Here is a 22,311-nt window from a genome sequence, read left to right on the forward strand (position 1 = left end):
CGTAGACCCTTCATCAGAAATAGGGGAGGGGAGAGAACTATAGGCTGATTAGCCAAACATCTATTGTTGGAAAGTTATTCGAATCAATTAGTAAGGAAGTGATAGCAGAACATTTGGAAAATCATAATCTAATCAAGCAGAGTCAGCAATGGTTTCGTGAAAGGGAAATCATGTCTGACTAGTTTATTAGAGTGTTTATGGAATTCTGAGCATCCGAGTGGATAGATGGGAACCATTGGGTTTGTTGTATTTGGACTTCCAGATGGCATTTGACAAGGTATCTCACTAAAAATTATCATAAGAACTATAAGTGTTAAAGGTAGTATATTGGCATATTGGATAAGGGGATAAAGGGTTCTTTTTCACATTGGTGACAGTGTGGTTCCACACGGATCAGCATTGGGACGGCAAATGTTTACAATATATATTAACGACTTGGAGGAAGGAAGCCAATTTTACTATAACAAGTTTGCAAATGACACTAAAATAAATGGAAAGGCAGGTTTGTGAGAGGGATACAAACAGTTTACAGAGAGATAGCGGTTGGTTAAGTAAGTGGGCAAAAGGTTGTCAAAAAGTGTATAATATGGTAAAATGTGGAATGGATTTTGGAAGTGACAAGAGAGCAGAGTTTTATTTAAATGGAGAGAAACTGCAGAAAGCTGTAACACAAGGGGACTTGTGGGTACTTGCGCATGAAACACAGAAAGCTAGCAGACAGGCACAGCGGGTAATTAGGAAGGCTAATGGAATGTTGGCAGTTATTTCAATGGGGTTGGAGTATAAGAGTAGGGAAGTCTTACTGCAACTGTACAAGATGTTGGTGAGACCACATCTGGAGTATTGTGAGCAGTTTTGGTCTCCAAAATGCATAATGGTAGATAAATCCCTGGTACTGATCAAATGTATCTCAGGACATTGTGGGGAGCTAGGGAAGAAATTGTGGAACGCCTAGCAGAGATATTTGTTATCATCAACAGCCATGAGTGAGGTGGCAGAAGAATGGAAAATGGCTCCTGTGCCATTATTGAAGAAAAGCTGCAAGGTAAAGCCTGGGAACTATAGACCAGTGAGTCTGACATCAGTCGTGGGTAGGTTGTTGGAGGGAATGCTGAGAGACACATGCATTTGGAGAGGCAAGGACATATTAGGGATAGTCAGCATGGCTTTGTGCACGGGCAATCGTGTCTCACAAACTTGATTGTGCTTTTTGAAGAGGTGACAAAGAAGATTGAAGAAGGCAGAGTGGAATTCGATGTCTAAATAGACTTTAGCTAGGCCTTCGACAATGTTCCTCATGGTAGACTGGTTAGTAAAGGTAACTCACATGGGATCCAGAGGAGCTAGCCAACTGGATACAAAATTGGCTTGACAGTAGGAGACAGAGGGTGGTGGTGGAGGGTTGGTTCTCGGACTGGAGGCCTGTGACCAGCATTCTACTGCAAGGATCAGTGCTGAGTCCACTGATGTTCATTATTCATATAAATGATTTTGTTACAAAGTTGTGTAGTGTGTGTGGTTCCTTTAAGAAATAAAGTGCTTTTCTAAGCTTAGAGATTTATACAGAAAAAAATGTGTCTGTAATTAGCTGAAGGGGTACAGCCAGTTCTGAAATTGAAACATGTACCAATTAGCTGGTGATTGGAAACCTTAAGCTTCTTTTGATGTTTTCACGACTAGCTGGAATCAGCTAATTAATTTAAACCAAGCACTTCATGATTGAAAGCCAATTGAACATAAATCTGATGGTTTTGACAAACTTGGACCAAATCTGTTTAAGAAAGTTGACATGTCATCCAAGGTATATAAGGAGAGGGTTTTTGACAGTGTGAGAGTGAATTGCCATCTGAGAAATAAGCATCCACCTCTCACAGGAAATTGCTAAGGTCTCTAAGAAAGTACCATCTTATCCATTAAAGATACCGCGGCACTTTAACCAAGAGTCTTCAGAGAGAAAACATCCCTGACAGCAGGATCAGTGAAAGAAAGACGTCGATGACCAGAGAGACAATGGAGAAAGCAGAGCATTCCAGATGACATGTTCTAAGTGGACTTTGAGAGACTAAGTTTGAATTTTTTTTTTTTCTTACTACTTGGGTTATATAAGTGGGACTAGTGTTCATTGGAATAGCATTCCAGCAGAATTTTGTTCAATTAGGGAATAGTTAGGAGTTAGGGGAGGAATTGTTCGGTTTGTTAGTAGCTCTGTTAATTTGTTCACTGTAAGGGTTATATAAATAAAATGTTACTTGTTACTTATAAAGTAAATATCAGGGATTTTCTTTCATTTAACCTCCCCTTCTCCGTAACAGTTTGGGGGCTCAGGTCCAGAATCTGGCTGTTTCATGTACGGGATATGAATGGATTTGGACAGATTTCAAACAGGCTTGGGGATTAGTGTCCTAGATCTTTAGATAAGACTTAGGGAAGAAAAATCTGTTTAATTTCGGTTACTAGTGGTTGGTTAAATCAAAAGTGAGGGAAGTGGCTCCTAATATTGCTGAAGTGGTTCTGGGGTTTGAAGATGCTTTCCAAATTTGTCAAGAAAGTTTGGAAAAACAGAAGTATATGCTTTTAGACTTACCAAACAGACTAGAATTGGGTTTACCTAGGGATAAGAAGAAAGCTGAAATTGTAATGGAGTTGGTCAAGCATTTAGGATTATCAGAGAAACAGGCAAGTGCAGTGGAGTTGGAAAAACCTAAATTGAAAATTAGACAATTGGAGTTAGAAGATAAAGAAAAGAATGAAGAGCCAGGGCAGAAGAGGAAGAAAGGGAACTGAAACGGTTTGAATTACAGTTAAAAGCAGCAGAAAAAGAAAAGATTTGCTCTGGCCAAACAAAAAGAAAAAAAGAGGGAGGGAGAAAGAGAGAGAGTTTGAACTTCAGAAGTTGCAAATTAAACAAGATAGCCAACGTAAAAGGACAGAAATGAAGGTAGAAGATAGATTTAGTGAGCAGGTGAGTGATGATGAGTAGACCCATTGTAGCCAAAGACCTGGTAGCGATATATGCAAATATGTCAAAACATTACCAAAATTTGACGAAAAAGACGTAGAAGCTTTTTTCATTTCCTTTGAGAAACTGGCTAGGCAGATGAATAGGCCAGAGACTGTGTGGGTAATGTTAATTCAGACTAAGTTGGTGGTAAGGAAGGGTGAGGTGTTTGCCGTGCTGTCAGGGGAGGGGTCGGGAGAATATAAAGGTGTGAGACAGGCTATTTTTGAGTGTCTACGAATTGGTACCAGAAGGACATAGACAATGGTTCAGAAGCATAAGGAAGGAACCAGATCAGACTTATTTTGAGTTTGAAAGGATTAAACGTAGCAACTTCACTTGACGGGTGAGAGCATTAAAGATAGAAAAGACATGTGAGGATCTTAGAGAAATTATTCTACTGGAGGAGATCAAAAACTCACTTTCAGAAATGATAAGAACTTGTGTTGAGGAACAGAAAGTTCAAACAGAGAGAAGAGCTGCTGAGATGGTGGATGAATACACGTTAGTGCATAAATCAAAATCTAGCTTCCGACAGTAATTTCATTCTGTGAGGGATAGAAATTGGGAAATAGGGAGATCCTTCAATGAAAAACAAAAAGTACATCACACTGGGAACAGTTTACCACAGTTGAGAAAAGAAACCCAAGAGGGTGAAAAGGAGGTGAAAGGCCTCCGGTGTTTTCACTGAAATGGAGTGGGACGCAGAGTCACAGTGCCGTGGTTTAAGAAAGGTGCTGGGAAAAAGGATGTGGTAAAAGAGACTAACCCAATGGGATTAGCTGAGGTAGTGAAGGAAATCCCAAAAGGAGTTGAGGAGCTGCAGGACAGTGCACAGCCTAATCATGGGCTGGATAGTGAGATAGTGTCCAATCTCTACAAAGACTTCACCTCTGTGGGTAAGGTTTACTCAGGAAGAAGAGTGGGAGAAGGTAAATAAGTTAAAATATTGAGAGATACGGGAGCTGGTCAGTCTCTAGTTGTAAGAGATGAAAGTATTAGCATACAGAGTGGAAGTATTGTGGGCAGCACACACATTACTTATAGGAGGTCATCTAGGAGTGAGGAAGACTCAGACTCAGGAAGTCTCAGCATTTGTATTAGCCTGGGATACATTAGGACGTGGTTGAATTTTGCCGTACCTGTCATACATGTTAGATGGTAGGAAAGCTACAGACAACAATAAAACCAGCGCCCTTGATGCCAATTCCCACATTTGAAGAACCTTTCACACAGGTTATGATTGATTGTATAGGTCCCCTCCCTAAAACCAGAAGTGGGAACCAGTATTTGATAACCATAATGGATGTGTCTACCAGATTTCCGGAGGCAACTCTATTATGGAATGTTAAGGCAAAAACGCTGTGGAGGCGTTGGCTGCTTCCTTTACTCATTGTGGACTACCCGGGGAGATTCAGTCAGACCAGGGGTCCAATTTTACTGCTAAACCATTTAAGGAGGTCATGGATAGTTTAGGCATCCAACACTTTAAATCAGGTGTGTACCATCCTGAATCCCAGGGAGCATTGGAAAGGTGGCATCAGACCCTAAAGACCATGCTGAGGGCTTATTGCCAGGATTACCCAAATGATTGGGATAATGGGATAACATTTATGTTGTTTGCCATTAGAAATGCTCCAAATGCATCGACTCAAGTTTACTCCATTTGAGTTGATATTTAGCCATGAAGTAAGAGGGCCTTTAGAATTAATTAAGGAAAAGTTGATAGGTCCAAAGTCAGTGACCTCACAGTTAGATTATATATCTGAGGTGACAGAAAGATTAAACAGAGTCGGTGAATTAGCTAAACTACATGTGAAGTTGGCACAGCACCTAATGAAGCACGAAGCAGATAAAAAATCTAAAATTTGTACATTTGCCCGTGGGGATAAAGTATTGGTGCTGTTACCAGTGGTAGGCAATCCCTTCAAAGCGAGGTTGAGTGGTCCCTATCAAATTGAGAAGAGGTTGAGTCAGGTGAATTATCTGGTAAAGATGTCAGATAGGAAAATAATTTATGGGGTGTGTCATGTGAACATGCTGAAAGAGAACCGGGTATTAGTTACTGACACTCAAAGTGAGGAATGAAATCCAGATCATTTGGATTTTGATTGGCCTCAAACTAAGTTAAATAATGAGTAAGTCCTTGGAGAATGGGATTAGGTTAGTACATGTGACAAATAAATCTAAATCTAAGAATAGGAATACATAAGTACAGCAAAAAAGTGCACAAAGTTGCAAGTGATGCCCACTGAGCAAGAAAAAAAAAGTCCAGATCTCAGAGTCCCAAGTCGAATCTCCACAATGGTGCAGGCGCCACTCCACTCGCTAGGGCACCCTGGAGGGCACCACCACGTGAAAGGCCCACTCTCACCTCCGATTGCTGCCGCCTCACCAGCCTGCTGTTGCTGTCAATGCCTCACTGGCCTGCGCTCGCTGCTGAACTGGTTCACTCTTGATCCACTGCTGTCACTGTAGGACATGGCCAGTGCATTCAGCTCCCGCCACGTGGTTCCCAGTCGCAACCCGACTCCTTAGGTAGGTGGTTAAAAGGGTGGTGGTGGTGGAGGGAATGGTGATAGAATCACTGCAGAGGGGAGAGAGAAGAGGAGGAGAAAAAGGGAAAAGGAAAGGGAACTGGCCAGCAGAGTGGAGCTCTAAATAGAGTAACTTACCCTGCTGCCATCTTGCCAGAATTCAACTCCCCATTTGGTAGGATAGTGAGCTGTCTCAGGAATAGAAAACCAAACTGAAAGGCTTGTTGCAGCAATATATTGACATATGTCGGAAGAGAATGGGGAGGACTAACATAATGGTGCACAGGGTTGAAATATGGAATGCTGTTCCGATAAAACAACATCCCTACAGGCTTAATCCTCTCAAAGCATACAGGTACAGAAGGAAGTGGAAGCGATGCTTCAAGAAGACATCATCGAGCCAAATCAAAGCGAGTGGAGTTCACCAATTGTGTTGGTTCCCAAACCTGATTGTACTCAACAATTCTGTGTAGATTATTGAAGGTTAACTTTGTGACTGAATAAGGCTCATACCCAATTCTAAGGCTGGAGGACTGTATGTAAAAAGTTGCACAAGCCACTTACATCACAAAGTTGGACTTACTTCACAGTTACTGGTACGTCCCTTTGTCAGAGACAGCAAAAGACGTTTCTGCATTTGTAACCCCAAATGGACTGTATCAGTTTAAAGTAATGCCCTTTGGAATGAAGAATGCACCAGCCACATTTCAAAGACTTATGAACAGAGTTGTGGCAGGATTGACTAATTGTGCTGTCTACATAGATGACTTAGTGATCTTTAGCCATTCATGGAAAGATCACATGGTACATTTGGCAGAACTCTTTGAAAGACTATGGGAGGCAAAACTGGTTATAAATTTATCAAAAACTGAATTCACAAGGGCAAAAGTGACGTTCTTGGGATACAATGTTGGACATAGAAGGATGACCCCGAAGAACGTGAAGACAAATGCCATTGAGGAATTTCCAAGACCATCCTCGAAAAAGGAAGTGCTACAGTTTTTGGAACTGAGCGGATTGTACCAGATGTTTGTACCAAACTTTAGTAATGTGGTGGCACTGCTGACGGATTTGCTAAAGAACACAAAATTTCGGAGGACGGAACAATGTCAGGAGGCTTTTGAGAATTTAAAAGCCATGTTAACCACTGCACCAGTTTTAGCCACACCCAATTTCTTGAAGCCCTTTAAATTCACTATCGACGCCAGCGATATAGAGGTTGGAGCTGTGTTGATGCAGGGGGATGATGGCGGAATTGAAAGGCCCAATCGGTTATTTTTCAAAAAAAAATCAACATCCACCAGAGAAAATACTCCACCATTGAAAAAGAGTTATTGAGTTTGGTACTGATGTGACAACATCTTAATGTTGATGTTACGAAAAATATTTCAGAGACAGTTGTGTATACAGACCGCAACCCTCTCACCTTTTTGGAAAGATCTAAGGACAACAATAAAATACCATTTTGTTGGAGTCTTATGTTACAGATTGTACATGTTGCGGGTGGTTAAAATGTTATTGCAGATGCATTATTGCTGTTTAAAAGAAAATGTGTAGATAAGATAGAACCAGTACGGTCCAATGTTATATATGTATGCAGAATTAGTATGAAGGGTGTAACTTTAGATTACCGACTGATGGTTCTTGTGACAATAGTGTTCAGATTTAATAAAAAAAATGAAGCCATCCTTTCATAATGAAGAATTTTTTTTCCCTTAAGGGGGCAGGATGTATTTCAAAAGTTGTGTAGTGTCTGTGGTTCCTTTAAGAGATAAATTGCTTTTCTAAGCTTAGAGCTTTATACAGAAAAAAAATTGCGTCTGTAAGTAGCTGAAAATGTACAGCCAGTTCTAAAATTGAAACATGTATTAATTGGCTGTGTGATTGGAAACGTTAGGCTTGTTTTGATGTTTTGGCAACTAGCTTAAATCAGCCAATTAATTTAAACCAAGCACTTAGCAATTGAAAGCCAATTGAATTTAAATCTGACAGTTTTGACAACCTTGGACCAATGCTTTTATAAGAAAATTGATATGCCATCCAAGGTATAGAAGGATATGGTTTTTGGAAATTGGTGTGAGAGTGAACCGCCATCTGAGAAATAAGTACCTAGCTCTCACAAGAAATCGCTAAGCTTGCTAAGAACGTAGAACATAGAACAGTACAGCACAGCACAGTACAGGCCCTTCAACCCATGTTGTTGTGCCGAACTTTTACCCTAAACCCAAGGTCTATCTATCTTCCACCACTACCTTATACTATCATCCATATGCCTATCTAATAGCCACTTAAATGCCCCTAATGAGGCCAACTCCACTCCCCTCTCTGGCAATGCATTCCACACCCCTACCACTCTGAGTAAAGAACCTACCTCTGACGTCTCCCCTCTATCTAGCTCCACTCACTGTAAAACCATGTCCCCTTGTAATAGCTACCTCCACCCTAGGAAAAAGTCTCTGGCTGTCCACTCTATCTATGCCTCTGACCATTTTGTACACCTCTATCAAGTCACCTCTCATCCATTGTCATTCTAAAGAGAAAAGCCCTAGCTCTCTCAACCTTTCCTTGTAAGGCCTTCCCTCCATTCCAGGCAACATCCTGGTAAATCTCCTCTGCACCTTTTCCAACGCTTCCACATCTTTCCTGTAATGAGGCGACCAGAACTGGATACAATACTCCAGATGTGGCCGAACCAGGCTTTTGTATAGCTGGCATAACTTCACGGCTCTTGAACTCAATCCCTCTATTAATGAAAGCTAACACACCATATGCCTTCTTAACAACGCTGTCCACCTGGGTGACAGCTTTCAGGGAACTGTGGAAATGAACCCCAAGATCCTTCTGCTCCTCCACACTGCCAGAATCTTTCCGTTAACCCTGTATTCTGCTTTCAAATTTGTCCTTCAACTCACACTTTTCAGGGTTAAACTCCATCTGCAACTTCTCAGCCCAGCTCTGCATCATATCAATGTCTCTTTTGTAACCTAGAACAGCCCTCTGCACTGTCCACAACGCGACCCACCTTCGTATCGTCCGCGAACTTACTAATCCACCCTTCCACTCCTTCATCCAAATCATTTACAAAAGTCACAAATAGAAGAGGACCCAGAACAGATCCTTGTGGTACACCACTCGTAACTGAGCACCATGTTTAATATTTTCCATTCGCTACCACCCTTTGTCTTCTAAGGGTCAGCCAATTCTGAATCCAATCTGCCACATTTCTCCCTATCCCATGCCTCCTTACCTTCTGCATAAGCCTACCATAGGGAACCTTATCAAACGCCTTACTTAAATCAATGTATACCACATCCACTGCTCTACCTTCATCCATGTGTTTGGTCACCTCTTCAAAGAATTAAAAAGAAAGCACCACCTTATCCATAAAAGGTACCATGGCACTTTTAACTAACAATCTTCACAGAAAAATATCCCTGACAGCAGGATCAGTGGAAAAAAGGCGTTTATGACTTGAGAATAGCAGAAGGCAGGTATTTATGACTGGGGAGACAATAGAGAAGGCAGAGCATTCCAGAAGACACATTCTGAGCTGACTTTGAGAGACTAAGTTTTAATTTATTTTTTCTTACTACTTAGGTTATATAAAAGTGGGACTAGCGTTTATTGGAATAGCATTCCAGTAGAATTTTGTTCAGTTAGGGAATAGTTAGGAGTTAGGGGAGGAATTGTTCGGTTTGTTAGTAGTTCTGTTAATTTGTTCACTGTTAGGGTTATATAAATAAATTGTTACTTGTTACTTATAAAGTAAATATCAGGAATTTTCTTTCATTTAACCTCCCCTTCTCCGTAACAGTTTGGTCGAGAAAATAGAAGGTATGGTTAGTAAATTTGCGGATGACACCAAAATTGGTGGTGTAGTGGACAAGTGAAGAAGGTCATCTAGGAGTACAATGGGATCTTGATCAATTGGGGCAGTGAGCCAAGGAGTGGCAGATGGAGTTTAATTTAGATAAATGCGAGGTGTTGCATTTGGTAAGACAAACCAGGGCAGGAATTATACAGTTAATGGTAGGGCTCTGGAGAGCATTGTCAAACAGAGACCCCGAGGGGTATGGGTATGTCATTCCTTGAAAGTGGCACTGCAGGTAGACAGGGTGGTGAAGGTGGTGTTTGGCACATTTGCTTTGCATTGAGTACAAGAGTTGGGATGTCTTGTTCCAGCTGTACCAGACATTGGTAAGGCCACATTTGGAGTACCGTATACAATTTGGGTCACCCTGCTATTGGAAGGGCGTTATTAAACTGGAAAGGATGCAAAAAAGATTTACAAGGCTGAGACTTTTTTTCCCTGGAGTGCGGGAGGCTGAGGGGTGACCTTACAGGGCTTTATAAAATCATGAGGGGCATAGATAAGGTGAATAGCCAAGTCCTTTTCCCCAGGGTGGGGGAGACCAAAACTAGAGGGCATAGGTTTAAGGTGAGAGGGGAAAGATTTAAAAAGGGCAACTTGAGGGGCAACATTTTCACACAGATGGTGCTGTGTAAAAGGAACAAGTTGCCAGGGGAACTGGTAGAGGCGGGTACAATACAACATTTAAAAGACATTTGGACAGGTACATGGATAGGAAAGCTTTAGAGGGATATGGGCCAAAAACGGGCAAATGGAACTAGTTCAGTTTAGGAAACCTGGTCAGCATAGATGAGTTAGGCTGAAGGACCTGTTTTCATGCTCTATGACTCTCTGATTCTATGAAAGATATTACTTCATTGGAGGTGGTTCAGAGAAAGTTCACTAGGATGGCCCTTGATATAGAGGGATGTGCTAAGAGCAAAGGGTGAACAGCTTGGGACTCTAGTCACTGGAGTTTAGAAGAATGAGGGATGATCTCATTGACATATATAGGATTTTTAAGAGGCTTGACAGGGTAAATATTGAGAGGATGTTTTCACTCAGGGGAGATTCTGGGACCAGAGGGCATAGTCTCAGAATAAAGGGACACCAATGTAAAACTGAGGTGAGGACAAATTTCTTCTGTCAGATGGTTGAGTGCCTTTGGAATTTCTTGCTACAGAGAGTTGTGGGGGCAGAGTCCACATGTGTACTTAAGGCTGACAGAGAAATTCTTGATCAGTAGGGGAATGAAGGATTATGGGCCATGATGGGCAGGAAAGTGCACATGAGGAATAGCGGAGAAGGCCTGGGGGGGTCAAAAGGCCTACTCCTGCTCCTATTTTTTATGGTGTTAAGGCCAACTGAGAATTGGCAAATATGCTGACTTTGCCAGTGAATTGCAGCCTCTGGGATTCGTCCAACCAAAGAAGTACCATATCTGATAGGACCATTGGTTATATATATATGTTGCAGATTGTGTTGTTTGCAAAAATCTGTTGCCCGTATTATAATGTGCACCAAGTCCTGTTCATCCAGTACTTGCTCATTTACATTGGCACCTGGCAATGCCTTGAACTTAAATTCTCATCTATGTGTTTAATTCTGTCAGTCAATGGCCTCACCCTCCCTGATCCGTAGACCATTCCAGCACTACAACTCTAATTGCTGCGCTAATTCCCGATTTTCATCCCTTTAACTTACCTCATCAACTTGGTGACTGTGTCTTCAGTTGTCAAGACCTTAAAGTCTGCAATTCTGTCCAAATTTTTGCAGCTCTTGCTTCTCCCTAAAACCCACCTCATTGGCCCAATTTTTAGTTATTTGTTTCAGTTACATTTTGTTTATGAATCTCATTATCAAGTATTGATTAAGGATGCCCCTCTGAAACACCTTTGGTTGTTTTACTACGTTATGTGCTGTGTGAATACAACTTGTCATCTTGATGCTTTTACCAACCTATTCAGAAATAACTCTGGAGAAGGTGAGGCTTGAAACCAGGTCATCTGGCCTACAGGTAGGGGCACTACTACTATGCCGCAGGAACTCTGCAAGCTGTATTCTTCAGTAACATTTTGAGCTCCCCACACAAAGCTGTGCCATAGCACAATGTGTAGGGTTTAGGAATCAACATGCTCAGTGTTCAAACTGTTTTGCTCATATTTTATGTTAACTTCTCCCAAATTTACTGTACTGAAGTCCTTGCTAATTGTTTCTTTATTTGCTAATAGGTGATGAAGTTTTTTAGACCCTTGTTGAAAACATCAGGTTAAGAACAATCAGCAGTTTCTGAAAATCTCTTGGATTGCTGGAAAGACAATTTATGGTAGTACAATCTGAAAAACTATTCTTCAATTGCTGGAAAGTGACACACATTGCCAAAAGTTTTAGCCTTGCGCTCATCGGGACAAATGCAATAATGCCAAATTTTTGACAATCTTGGTTTGCTTTCTGTTGCATCCTTGTAGATTGTTGCCCTTGCCTTGCTGACCATACAATGCAGGTGAAGGGGTTAAAGTTATAGAGTCATAGAGTCATACAGCGTGGAAACAGACCCTTCAGTCCAACCCATCCATGTTGACCAAGTTTCCCAAACTAAACTAGTCCCACTTGCATGCACTTGGTCTATATCCTTACAAACCTTTTCTATTCATGTATCTGTCCAAATGTCCTTTAAATGTTTTCTGTACCTGTGTCTACCACTTCCTCTGCCAGTTCATTCCATATATGAACCATTGTTGGTGAAAAAGTTACTTCTCGGTAACTTTTTACTGAAGTTTTCAGTAACTTTCAAATCTTCGCCTCTCACCTTAAAATTATGCCCTCTAGCTTTGAACTCCCCTATCCTGGGGAAAAGGTTTTGCTATTCACCCTATCTATGCACGTCATGATTTTATAAACCTCTAGAAGGTTACTCCTCAACCTCCTACAATTCAGTGAAAAAATTCCAGTTTATCCAGCCTCTGCTTATAACTCAAATTCTCCAATCACGGTAACATCCTTGCAAATCATTTCTGCATCCTCTCCAATTAAATAATATCCTTCCTATAGTAGGGTGATCAAAACTGTACATGGCACTCCAAAAGTAGCCTCACCAACATCCTGTATGACCACAACATGATGTCCTAACTCCTGTATTCAATGGTCTGAGCAATGAAGACAAGTGTGCTAGATGTTTTCTTAACCACCTGACACAATTTTCTGTGAACCATACATCTGAACTCCTCGGTGTCTCTGTTCTACAACACTCCCAAGGGCCCTTCCCAGTCCTGATGAACAGTCCTGATCTGAAACGTGGATTTTCCTGCTTCTCTGATGCTGTATGACCTGCTATGTTCCTCCAGTTCCACACTGTATTGACTCCCAAGGGTCCTACCATTGACTATGTAAGTCCTGCCCTTGTTTGTTTTACCAAAATGCAATACCTCACATTTATTCAAATTAAACTCCATCTGCCACTCCTTGGCCCAACTGATCAAGATTTCTTTGTAATCTTAGATAATCTTCATCATCATTTACTATACCACTAATTTGCATGTCATCTGTAAACTTACTAACCATGCCTCCTATAATCTCATGCAATTCAATTATATAAATGAGAAACAGCAGTGGACCCAGCACCAATGCCTGCTGAACACCGCTAATCACAGGTTTCCAGTACAAAAAACAACCCTCCACCACTATCCTCTGCTCCTACCAAGATAGGAGAGGTTTAAAGCTTTCACTGGAGTGGAAGGGGGCAGATATGGTGTGGTGGTAGTGTCACTACTCTGAACCAAGAGGCATAGGTTCAAGGCCCATCTGCTCCAGAGGTGTTTAATAATATCATAATGATATCAGAAAATATCATAAAACTTTTGTGACATTATTAATAAGCCATCTAGCAAAGCATGTGCAAACTAACAAACAAGGCATCCAGGTTGTCAAGTTTAATAGCCAGAAGTCATGTTATCAAACTTTGGTGAGGAACACACAATCCCAATAAAGAGTGGGAAACAAAAATAATATGGGATCCATGGATATTGAAATGTGGGAATTGTAATATACATGCTGTAATCTACATCTCCGGAATTCAGCAGTGTGAGCTTTGACCTGTGTTAAAGTCATCGCAGCAGTGGTGATGGACATATGGACATAGTGCACTCCAGGCACATCCAGAATAACCAATGAGATAAGCTATATGGTGTATAATGAAACACATCTCTATGAAATAAGCTCTGATGGTAAAAGGAGAGGGAGATGGATTGGAGGGCGTTGGGTGGAGACAATTGCAGAGATTCTGGTGAGATTTAGAGGTGATGATAGAATCTTACATTTTAGATGGTGGAGAGGGGGGAATGTTTAAAGCTGGGACTGAGGGGTAGGGTTTTCAACCTTCCAGGATTGCTTGTGAATCTCCTGCAATTGGAAATATATCAACAGGACATTGCTGAGAGAAAATACTTGACAGGAAAATCATTTATTCCTCCATATCCTTCAAACATTTTCGTAAATTAGTTGTGGAAAGCAAATGCAAAAACGGACTGTTCAATTTGGCTGATGTTGGAGGAGGAAGATCCTGTGTTGAAACCTTCAGATGGAGCTTCAATCAGATTGGGTAACCTAGTGGAGTGTGTGTGGGAATTACGGGGCTTGATTCAGTGGTACCCTCCCTCACTAAGCTTTGGGAAGTCAAACAGTGACATGGCAATTATCAAAGCCTCATTGACTCATCACATTTATTGAGCTTAAAAAAGAAATCTGATGCGCTGGAAAGAAAACATGTTCACAAACTATGGCATTTTATTTCAAATGGAAGCCTTTGAATTTGCTTACTTTTTTTTTACAATAAATTACATAATTTCCAACCTTTTCTGGAATCTAATAAATATTATATACCTTTCAATAAGTTCTTTTTAAAGTACATGAAACTGTCAAACAAAGGTTCCACAGTCATGTACAGGGTCAAAGTTTTCTGTAACCATTGTCAAAAAGTTATTTTTAAAGAGCACAAGCTACACAGACCAAACAAATAGGTTTTTCCTACAAAGATCCTGTGTTAATTTAGAGGCGAATGAAACCCAACAGTTACAAACATAAAACCATCTGGCAGCTCTTGTGAAGAGATGCGCACCCTCTCACACTTTGTGATACCTTTTAAAAAAGATAAAAAGCAACATGCTAACTTTGAATCCAGGTACACCAAAATTGCCATAAAAACAGTGAAACACTCTGTACAGACACGTGCAGTGCATTGACAGCACTGCTCCTTAAATACAACTCCAAGGTGGGGTGTTGGGGAGAGGTGTCCTAAATATACAAAAGGCATTATAAAAAGTAAAGGGATCACATGTATCAGACAATTAACAGACTCATTGTTACGTACAACATAAAATCTGGGCAAAAAGGTTTAATTGTGTTTTGTTTATTCCAGGGCGTGGCTGTGTACTGTCTACCTTGATTTCAAATTCTCCAATGCCACTTCAATAATCACAGCAGATCTCAGAATGCAGGTTGGCAGCTGCTACACAGCCTGGATGTGTACATAGGCTGCTTTTGATCTGCCTCGCTAATGATAAAATGAGCATTAGAAACCAAGTATTTTATATGCTTTCAGGAAAAAAAAATTCCCTTTCATTTACAAGGAAGAAAAAGAACCCACAAAAATAGAACTTGTCATTATTTCCCTAGAATAAATATATCTTTTAGGCTGGCAAGTACAATGTTCATTATACACAGGTTTTTTTTTAAACTTTTTTTTTTTTTACAGATTTTGTTAGCTATTTTCTCTCTTTTTGAGGAAATGTTCTGTATCAAAATTAAAGAAAAAATATCAATGACTTTATATAAAAATGACAAAATAGGTTTCCTCTCCAACTTAATGCGTCAGGGAAAACTCACAGTAACCTTTCCCCAGATCCAAACCTGTAAACACAAGGCAGTAAATCAGGAAGGAATCTCGTATGCGTTTTGGTTACATGTTGAAGGCTGATGCCAAAAGCACTCTGTTCCAGCACTCACTGCCCGCTGTAGTCTTTGAATTACCTGTGCTTGTGTTACACAAAATAACGCTGCAAGCAATCTCTTTTTTTGTTGTTGTTTTAAAAACAGTAACAGTAAAATTCATTTAAGAAACAACAAGCTTGTGCGATAAGAGAACTAAATTAATACCAGAGATCGTCAAATGGTCCAGCTTCAGTGGGAAAGGGGAGAGGAACAGTTCGAGCTTGCGTACATACTGCCGGAGCTGGTTAAAAATCGGCTGTACAAAATCTTCAGGCAAGGAACATAAAGAAGCAAAAGTCCCTTCCTGCCTCCTCCTTTTCCCAACCCCACTGCCCAAAAATAATAATGGTAAGGCCCACCCATCAACAGTGACACGATTTCCAGACAGACTGCAACAGGTTATTGCTCCGACAGAACACTTCATTGTACTTCCTCATCTTCATGAAAGTGCACTTAAGTGCTACGTTAGTTTTGCTGAGAAGTAGTTTTTTTCTTGTGGAGTATAGTGCTAACTCAATTGTTTTTTGTCACTTCGTATTTTTTTCTTTGTGCCTCTATCCAGCGTCTCTTTTTTTTAAAAAAAAATAATTAAAATAATAATAAAAATTAAAATACAAGTAGCCCCGGGAGCCATTTAAGTGCACTGTGCGTTGGGAGGTCCTTTCATCACCTACATTCCACCGACAGCCCATTCTGTGATGAGTTGGATACAGAAGGGTCAGCCAGCGTTAGCATGACAGCCGCCGTGATAGAGCTGGATGAGGGCGAGGAAGAGGAGGATGCTGTTGTTGCAGAGGCATTTGCTGTGGATAAGGAGAGAGAAAGTGTGAAACATTTGGAAATTTTCCTAAATGGAGTTACATGCTGATGACCTAGAAAAGACAATAGCTGCATTCACATCATGTCTTTCACGAACATCCTAAAGGGCTTTACAGCCAGTGAAGGACCTCTCTGAACATTGTAATGCAAGAAACGTGGCAGCCAATTTGGACATAGGAAGCTCCTATTATTATCAGTGTGATCATGGCTATATTATCTGTTTTTTTTAGAATAAATTACATAATTTCCAACCTTTTCTGGAATCTAATAATTATATACCTTTTAATAAGTTCTTTTTTAAAGTACACGGAACTGACACAGGCTAAAGAATAAATACTGATCAGGAAACCCCAACTCTTCTTCCAAACAGTGTTGAGAGATTTTGTACATCCACTTAAGACAGCAGACAACACCAGGAAAGGCTGAGAGGGTGCTGCAATGCTTGGGATGCTGAATTTTGGATGAGAGACTCCCTTTGTCCTCATGAGTGGATATAAAATATTATCTGAAGAGGAAAGTAGTCATCTGGTGTCCTGGCTAATGTTAATTCCTCACCCAACATCACTATAAAAACAGATTAGCAATGTAAGTTTTTCTTTTCTCCACCTTTTAACAATCATAATCAGAAGCCTGTTGGATGGAACCTACAAAGGAACAGAGACCCAGTTCTTCTCGGTGGCAATTATGGGATTACCTTCCAGTGTTTACATTCGTATGCCTGCCTTTAATGTTTGCGTTAAAACTCAAAATAAAGAGCTAATTTTAATGCAGTCAAAACGGGCTAAACATCGTCCTGCTGTGCAGTGCGTTTAACTTGAAGTATCCCAGAGCATTTCACAGGAATGTAACGCAGCAACTTTTAACACAGTCACATGGAACAACAACAGATGAGACCAAATACTTGGAGTTAGGTTTTAAAGAGCATCCTACGAGAAAGAAGTGAGGGAGCAAATGGGTTTTTAGATCAAAAAATTAAAAGCTAGTTGCATAGCAATATAAATTATTTCAAATTATTTCAAATGCATGCGCATGTTGTAAACTTACTATCGCGGTCCTTCTTTTTCATGCGTTTTCTTCTTCTGTCAATGGAGGCCACTTCTGATTTTAGGGAGAGGTAATGTCGCCTGATTTCCTGCAGCTTCTCTTGAAGGAATGCAATGCGTTCCACACTGCTCATGTTTTCAACATCAGCTGTAAAGGAGAGTTTTAAAAGAAAACTGACAATTGGAGCACTCCTTTTACACTGCCCACAGCCAATACAATCAATCTACAATCATAACGTACTTCAAATCTCACAACAACTTACATTTATACAGCATCTTTAATGTGGTGCAAACATCCCAAAGTGCATTACAGGAGACTTATCAAAAACTTATCGAAAATTGGGAGCGTGCAAAGGGTCATAATAGGAAGAGCATCAGCGAACTTCGATGGTCATAGGACTGGAGGAGCACACTTGGTAGTAAGGGGCAAGGCCACAGAAGGATCGGAAAATAAAATCTGAAAACAAAGTTTTAAAATAAAATTTTAAAATTGACAAGTTTCTAAACTGGGACCAAAGCTGCCCAGTATGCAAGCTAATGGCTAAGAGAGTGAATTTGGGTGGACCATGGTCATCACTGTTACAAGAGTCGAAGCCACAGCAACATCCCCCTTTCACAGGCCAGCTTCATTGCTGGGGTTAGCAGAACCCTGTTTGGAGGGGCTTCAAAACCCAGTTGCTCAACACGGTACTGTGGTATCAACACCTGGGTCTTTCAATCTGAGCTGATCTCTTATAGGAATCTGAAGAACAGGGGAGCGAGGGAGACACAGAAATAAGTCAGAATTCAAAACTAAAAAAAAAAAACAACTGAGTCAAAACATCTATTTAACAGATACAGTCATAGACATATACAGTACAGAAACAGATCCTCTGATCCAACTCGTCCATGCCGACCAGATATCCTAAATTAATCTGGTCCCATTTGCCGGCATTTGGCTCATATCCCATTAAACCCTTCCTACTCATATATCCATCCTCAATTTCTGTAGTCATCCAGCATTCCCTACACCTACCAGCCATGCCCTTCACCCTAACATACTGTCTATGGATTCTCATTACATAATTTTAGAAGCCATCCCTTTACCTGCGAAAAGCCTCTCCCAATCAACTCTTGAAAGCTCTTGGTGAATACCGTCAAAATTGGCCTTCCTCCAATTTAGAACTCTGACTTTTAAATCAGGTCTATCCCTTTATAGAACCATAAAGACATACAGCACGGAAACAGACCCTTCGATCCAACTCATCCATGCCGATCAGATATCCTAAATTAATCTAGTCCCATTTGCCAGCATTTGGCCCATATCCCTCTAAACCCTTCCTATTCATATACCCATACAAATGCCTTTTAAATGTTGTAATTGTACCAGTGTGCACCACTTCCTCTGGCAGTTCATTCATTACACTACCCTCTGTGAAAAAAATTGCCCCCGGGTTCCTTTTCAATCTTTTCCCTGTCACCTTAAACCCATACCCTCTAGTTTTGGACTCCCCACCCCAGGAAAAAGACCTTGTCTATTTACCCTATCTATGCCCCTCATGATTTTATAAACCTCGAAAGGTCACCCCTCAGCTTCCGACGCTCCAGGGAAAATAGCCCAGCCTATTCAGACTCTCCCTATAGCTCCAACCCTGGTAACATTCTTGTACATCTTTTCTGAACCCTTTCAAGTTTAACAACATTTTTCCTATAATAGGGAGACTAGAATTGCACGCAGTATTTCTCTAGTAGGTACATCCACATACTAAACCAGAACATTTTCTTGTACACTCAGGAACAACAACTGAAAAACAAAACTGTACATTTCTTGTAGATGTATACATTTTGTTCAGATAAACTATAAAACAAGAACAAACTTGCACTGAGTGTGTTTCTATTCAGAATAAGGTCAGTGTAACACCTACTGGGACAATTTAATTATGATAGATAAAACCCACCTACATCTGGATAGGGGGTTAATTTGATTAACAATCTGACTACCATATAGACTGGTGAAATACTAGGGCAATGTCTTCCTCTTGTCCTCCAAGCATCCCACTGTATAGCACAGGCCAGAGCTCTACTCTGCTCTAGAAGCTATGCAGAGCAGGACAAGTACACATTCTGGCCTTGCATATGAGACAGTGATACGCACCTCCTCCACCACCAAGCTGCAAGTGCCTATAACAGTAGATTTGATGAGTATTACTGTCTTAGGAAGGGAGGGAAGGGTCAGAAGTTCTCAGAGCTTTTTGAGAAATGCACTTGGACTTCCCACTTTAGTATACAACAGAAAACCTTTTACTGTCACACGGAGTCAGACTCACCCATCTGTACACTCCATTTATAGGTTCTGGATGACCTGCTGCTATGCTCCTGTGCAGACTCTTTCTCTCCATTCCTAGGAGACTTTCCAGGAGTCAGTACATTGACAGTAGATGTGCTCCCTGGCAGAGAGTTCATGCCTGTTGGTACCATAGAGGAACCCTTCTTCACTTGTACCAATTTAGCTGTGTTTTCACTTGCAGACATCTCTTCACTATCGCTGCTGTTCGCTGTATAGAAACAAAGAAAGATTTGCATTTCAAGACCTGGTGGGACATTGCAAAGTGTTTTCTAGCCAATGAAATATTTTTGAAGTTTAATCAACGCCATAATCAAGGAAACACAGCAGCTAATATTCATCCAAGCAATAATGCCCAATTTTTTTTAAAAATGTGATGTTGACTGATGGATAAATATTGGCAGGGACACTGCGGGAACAGCTCTGCTGTTCCTTGAACAGTGGCTGTGGGATTTTTCACATTCACCTGGGTGGCAGGAGCCTCTATTTAACATCTTATCTGAAAGAGCAGACAGCATCTTCAAGAATGCAGCACCCTCATGGTTCCACACTTGGATTTTGGCCTAGATAACATGGTCAAGTCCCTGGGGTGAGGCTTAAACTTAAGAAGATAGAAAGAGAGTCAGACATACAAGTGGCAGATGAATCAAGGTGCTAGATCCGAAGACACCAAGTAGCAAATCCCTCTTCCAAGTGACCAGTGATGGCTGCAACACCTTGTTTAATCTTGTATCCAGGTTGAGTTAGCACATTTCAATTGAGGAAGTGGTAGGCTAACGTTTCCATTAGTCTCAACGTTGGTGGTTGGGGCAAAGGAGAAAATAATTCAAGAAAGATAGATTTTCCCTTAAAGCCATTAGCTCAGTTGGTGAGAGGGCTAATGTGTGGTTCAGAATAATGGCAACAATGTGGGTTCCAATCCTGTTCAAACAGAGGTAGCCTTAGGACATATCTTCTCACTTGTCCCCGAGAATGGAAAGCAATGGCAGTTTTGTCAGTTTTCTAAGGAAAAATGATTCTGGATGAAGCACAAGCTGAACATTCATGGAATGCAATGGAAGGAGTTTTCCCACCTGGTTGCTATTGTCTGTCTTTGCACCCACACTGATGCACTCCATCAAAGGCACAGCATGTTGCTAAGGGTGGATGTCCCATCAGGATACACCTCTGACAGCCAAGACTCAGGGGGTTCAAAGTAGGGTGGGTGAGTTAATATGTACTCCCAAAAACACAGGGATCTTGTGGCACTGAATAGGAGACAATAGAAGCTCAAGAAAATTAAAGGAAATGGAAGAGCTCTGGGGAAAGAACAGGGGCATTGGGGCTAATTGGATAGCTGGATAAAACAACCCAGCATAGGCACAGTGGGCAAAATGTCCTCCATTTGTGCTGCTTGATTCTGGATTACATACAAGACAATATACAGAAATAGCTGCACACATTCACACTGCAAGGTCAACTGGTCCGTTTCCAATTCTAATTAAACTCTCCCGCTGATACATGGAAAGTATAGTGAAATGTCAGGAAGACAGAATATAGACTTCAGAACAACAGGCAGGCCGGTGGAATGTGCAGAGATGTGACTGATAAAATTTAATACAAACATATAGGAGGTGAGGCATTTTGGTAGGATGTGAGTAAATGCAAATGTAAAGGACATAGTTCTAGAGGGAGCTGGGAGAAGAGGGACCTGGGGTGCACCAACTTGTGAAGGTGGTAGGATAGATTGTAAAAGGGGTTAAAAAGGAACAGGGATCTTTGGCTGTATAGATAAAGATAGGGACAGATCACAAAAGCAAGACAATTATAAAGAAGTCAGATAAAGCACTGGTTAGGCATCAATTGGAGAATTGTGCCCAATTCTGAGCACCACAATTTAGGAAGGATGCAAAGAAATTGAGGGTTCAGAAAAAATTACAAGAATGTTTCCAGGGGAGTATCTTAAAGGAGATGGAAGTAATGAGCAGAGAAGTTTCAGGAGGGAATTCCAGAGTTTTGAGACTCAGCAGCAGAACAACTGTTAGTATCAATCATTCTCTCACTGAGAGCAACAAATGAGATTCCAGTTTGGGAGGAGGAGGGAACAAGATGAGGAAAGAGAAGAAGGGAATTAGTTGGAAGAATGATTCTGACCTGATTTGACACTTCTTGCAGATACCGGACAGCAGATTCCGTCTGGGCTAGGACAGTTCATAGTCAATAGGAAAAAACATACAAAAGCACCCCCACAAACATACATTACCACAGAAAATGCTGAACATGAGCAGCATTAAGGGTCCTCACCAGTCCGACTTTTCTTTTTATTGTTAATCCCTGAACGTTTGTGACTGCGTTTTTGCTTCTTGGTTGAACTTCCTCCCTGAGTGTCTTTTTGTCGTTTATGACCAGTAACAACTAGAAAGAAACAAAAAAATTGAAATCATGCTTCAAATCAAAAGAAAAAATCAGTGTCAAACAGAGGTTAACAGCATTATCCTGACTCTTAAAGCCTGGAATCAATCCTGACCTTGGTTAATCTTCTTTACTTAATACAACATGGACAAAAGTGGTTTGCAAGTGCAATGGCTTACTGATCATACAATCTGCATCGCGCCAGTCTAATCACATTACGCTAATGGGCCATCTGTTTTTGAATGTCGAACATCAGTATTTTATATTCAAACATGATAAAGCCTAACATTTTACAGGAACACAATGTTGACAGGTTGGATTGGAATGGGAGTAGCTGTCTTGCCGTCTCTACACAAGAGGGCACT

General features: G+C 40.9%; 1 protein-coding gene across 1 annotated transcript in view; it reads right to left on the bottom strand.

The window, feature by feature from the left end:
- Positions 1 to 14,145: 14,145 nt before the first annotated feature.
- arid4b (AT-rich interaction domain 4B) overlaps positions 14,146 to 22,311 on the bottom strand; it is a 101,472-nt gene continuing 93,306 nt past the window's right edge. Inside the window, exons 13-16 of the mRNA XM_048597215.1 lie at positions 21,839 to 21,949; positions 19,539 to 19,766; positions 17,234 to 17,380; positions 14,146 to 16,173 (exon numbers count right to left, since the gene is read on the bottom strand). Of these exons, the coding sequence (XP_048453172.1) occupies positions 16,037 to 16,173; positions 17,234 to 17,380; positions 19,539 to 19,766; positions 21,839 to 21,949 (623 nt within the window). The 3' untranslated portion in view covers positions 14,146 to 16,036. The remainder of the gene's footprint in view (positions 16,174 to 17,233; positions 17,381 to 19,538; positions 19,767 to 21,838; positions 21,950 to 22,311) is intronic.

Source organism: Rhincodon typus, chromosome 5 (genome assembly GCF_021869965.1).
Source record: "Rhincodon typus isolate 14 chromosome 5, sRhiTyp1.1, whole genome shotgun sequence".
In the NCBI taxonomy this organism is placed as follows: domain Eukaryota; kingdom Metazoa; phylum Chordata; class Chondrichthyes; order Orectolobiformes; family Rhincodontidae; genus Rhincodon; species Rhincodon typus.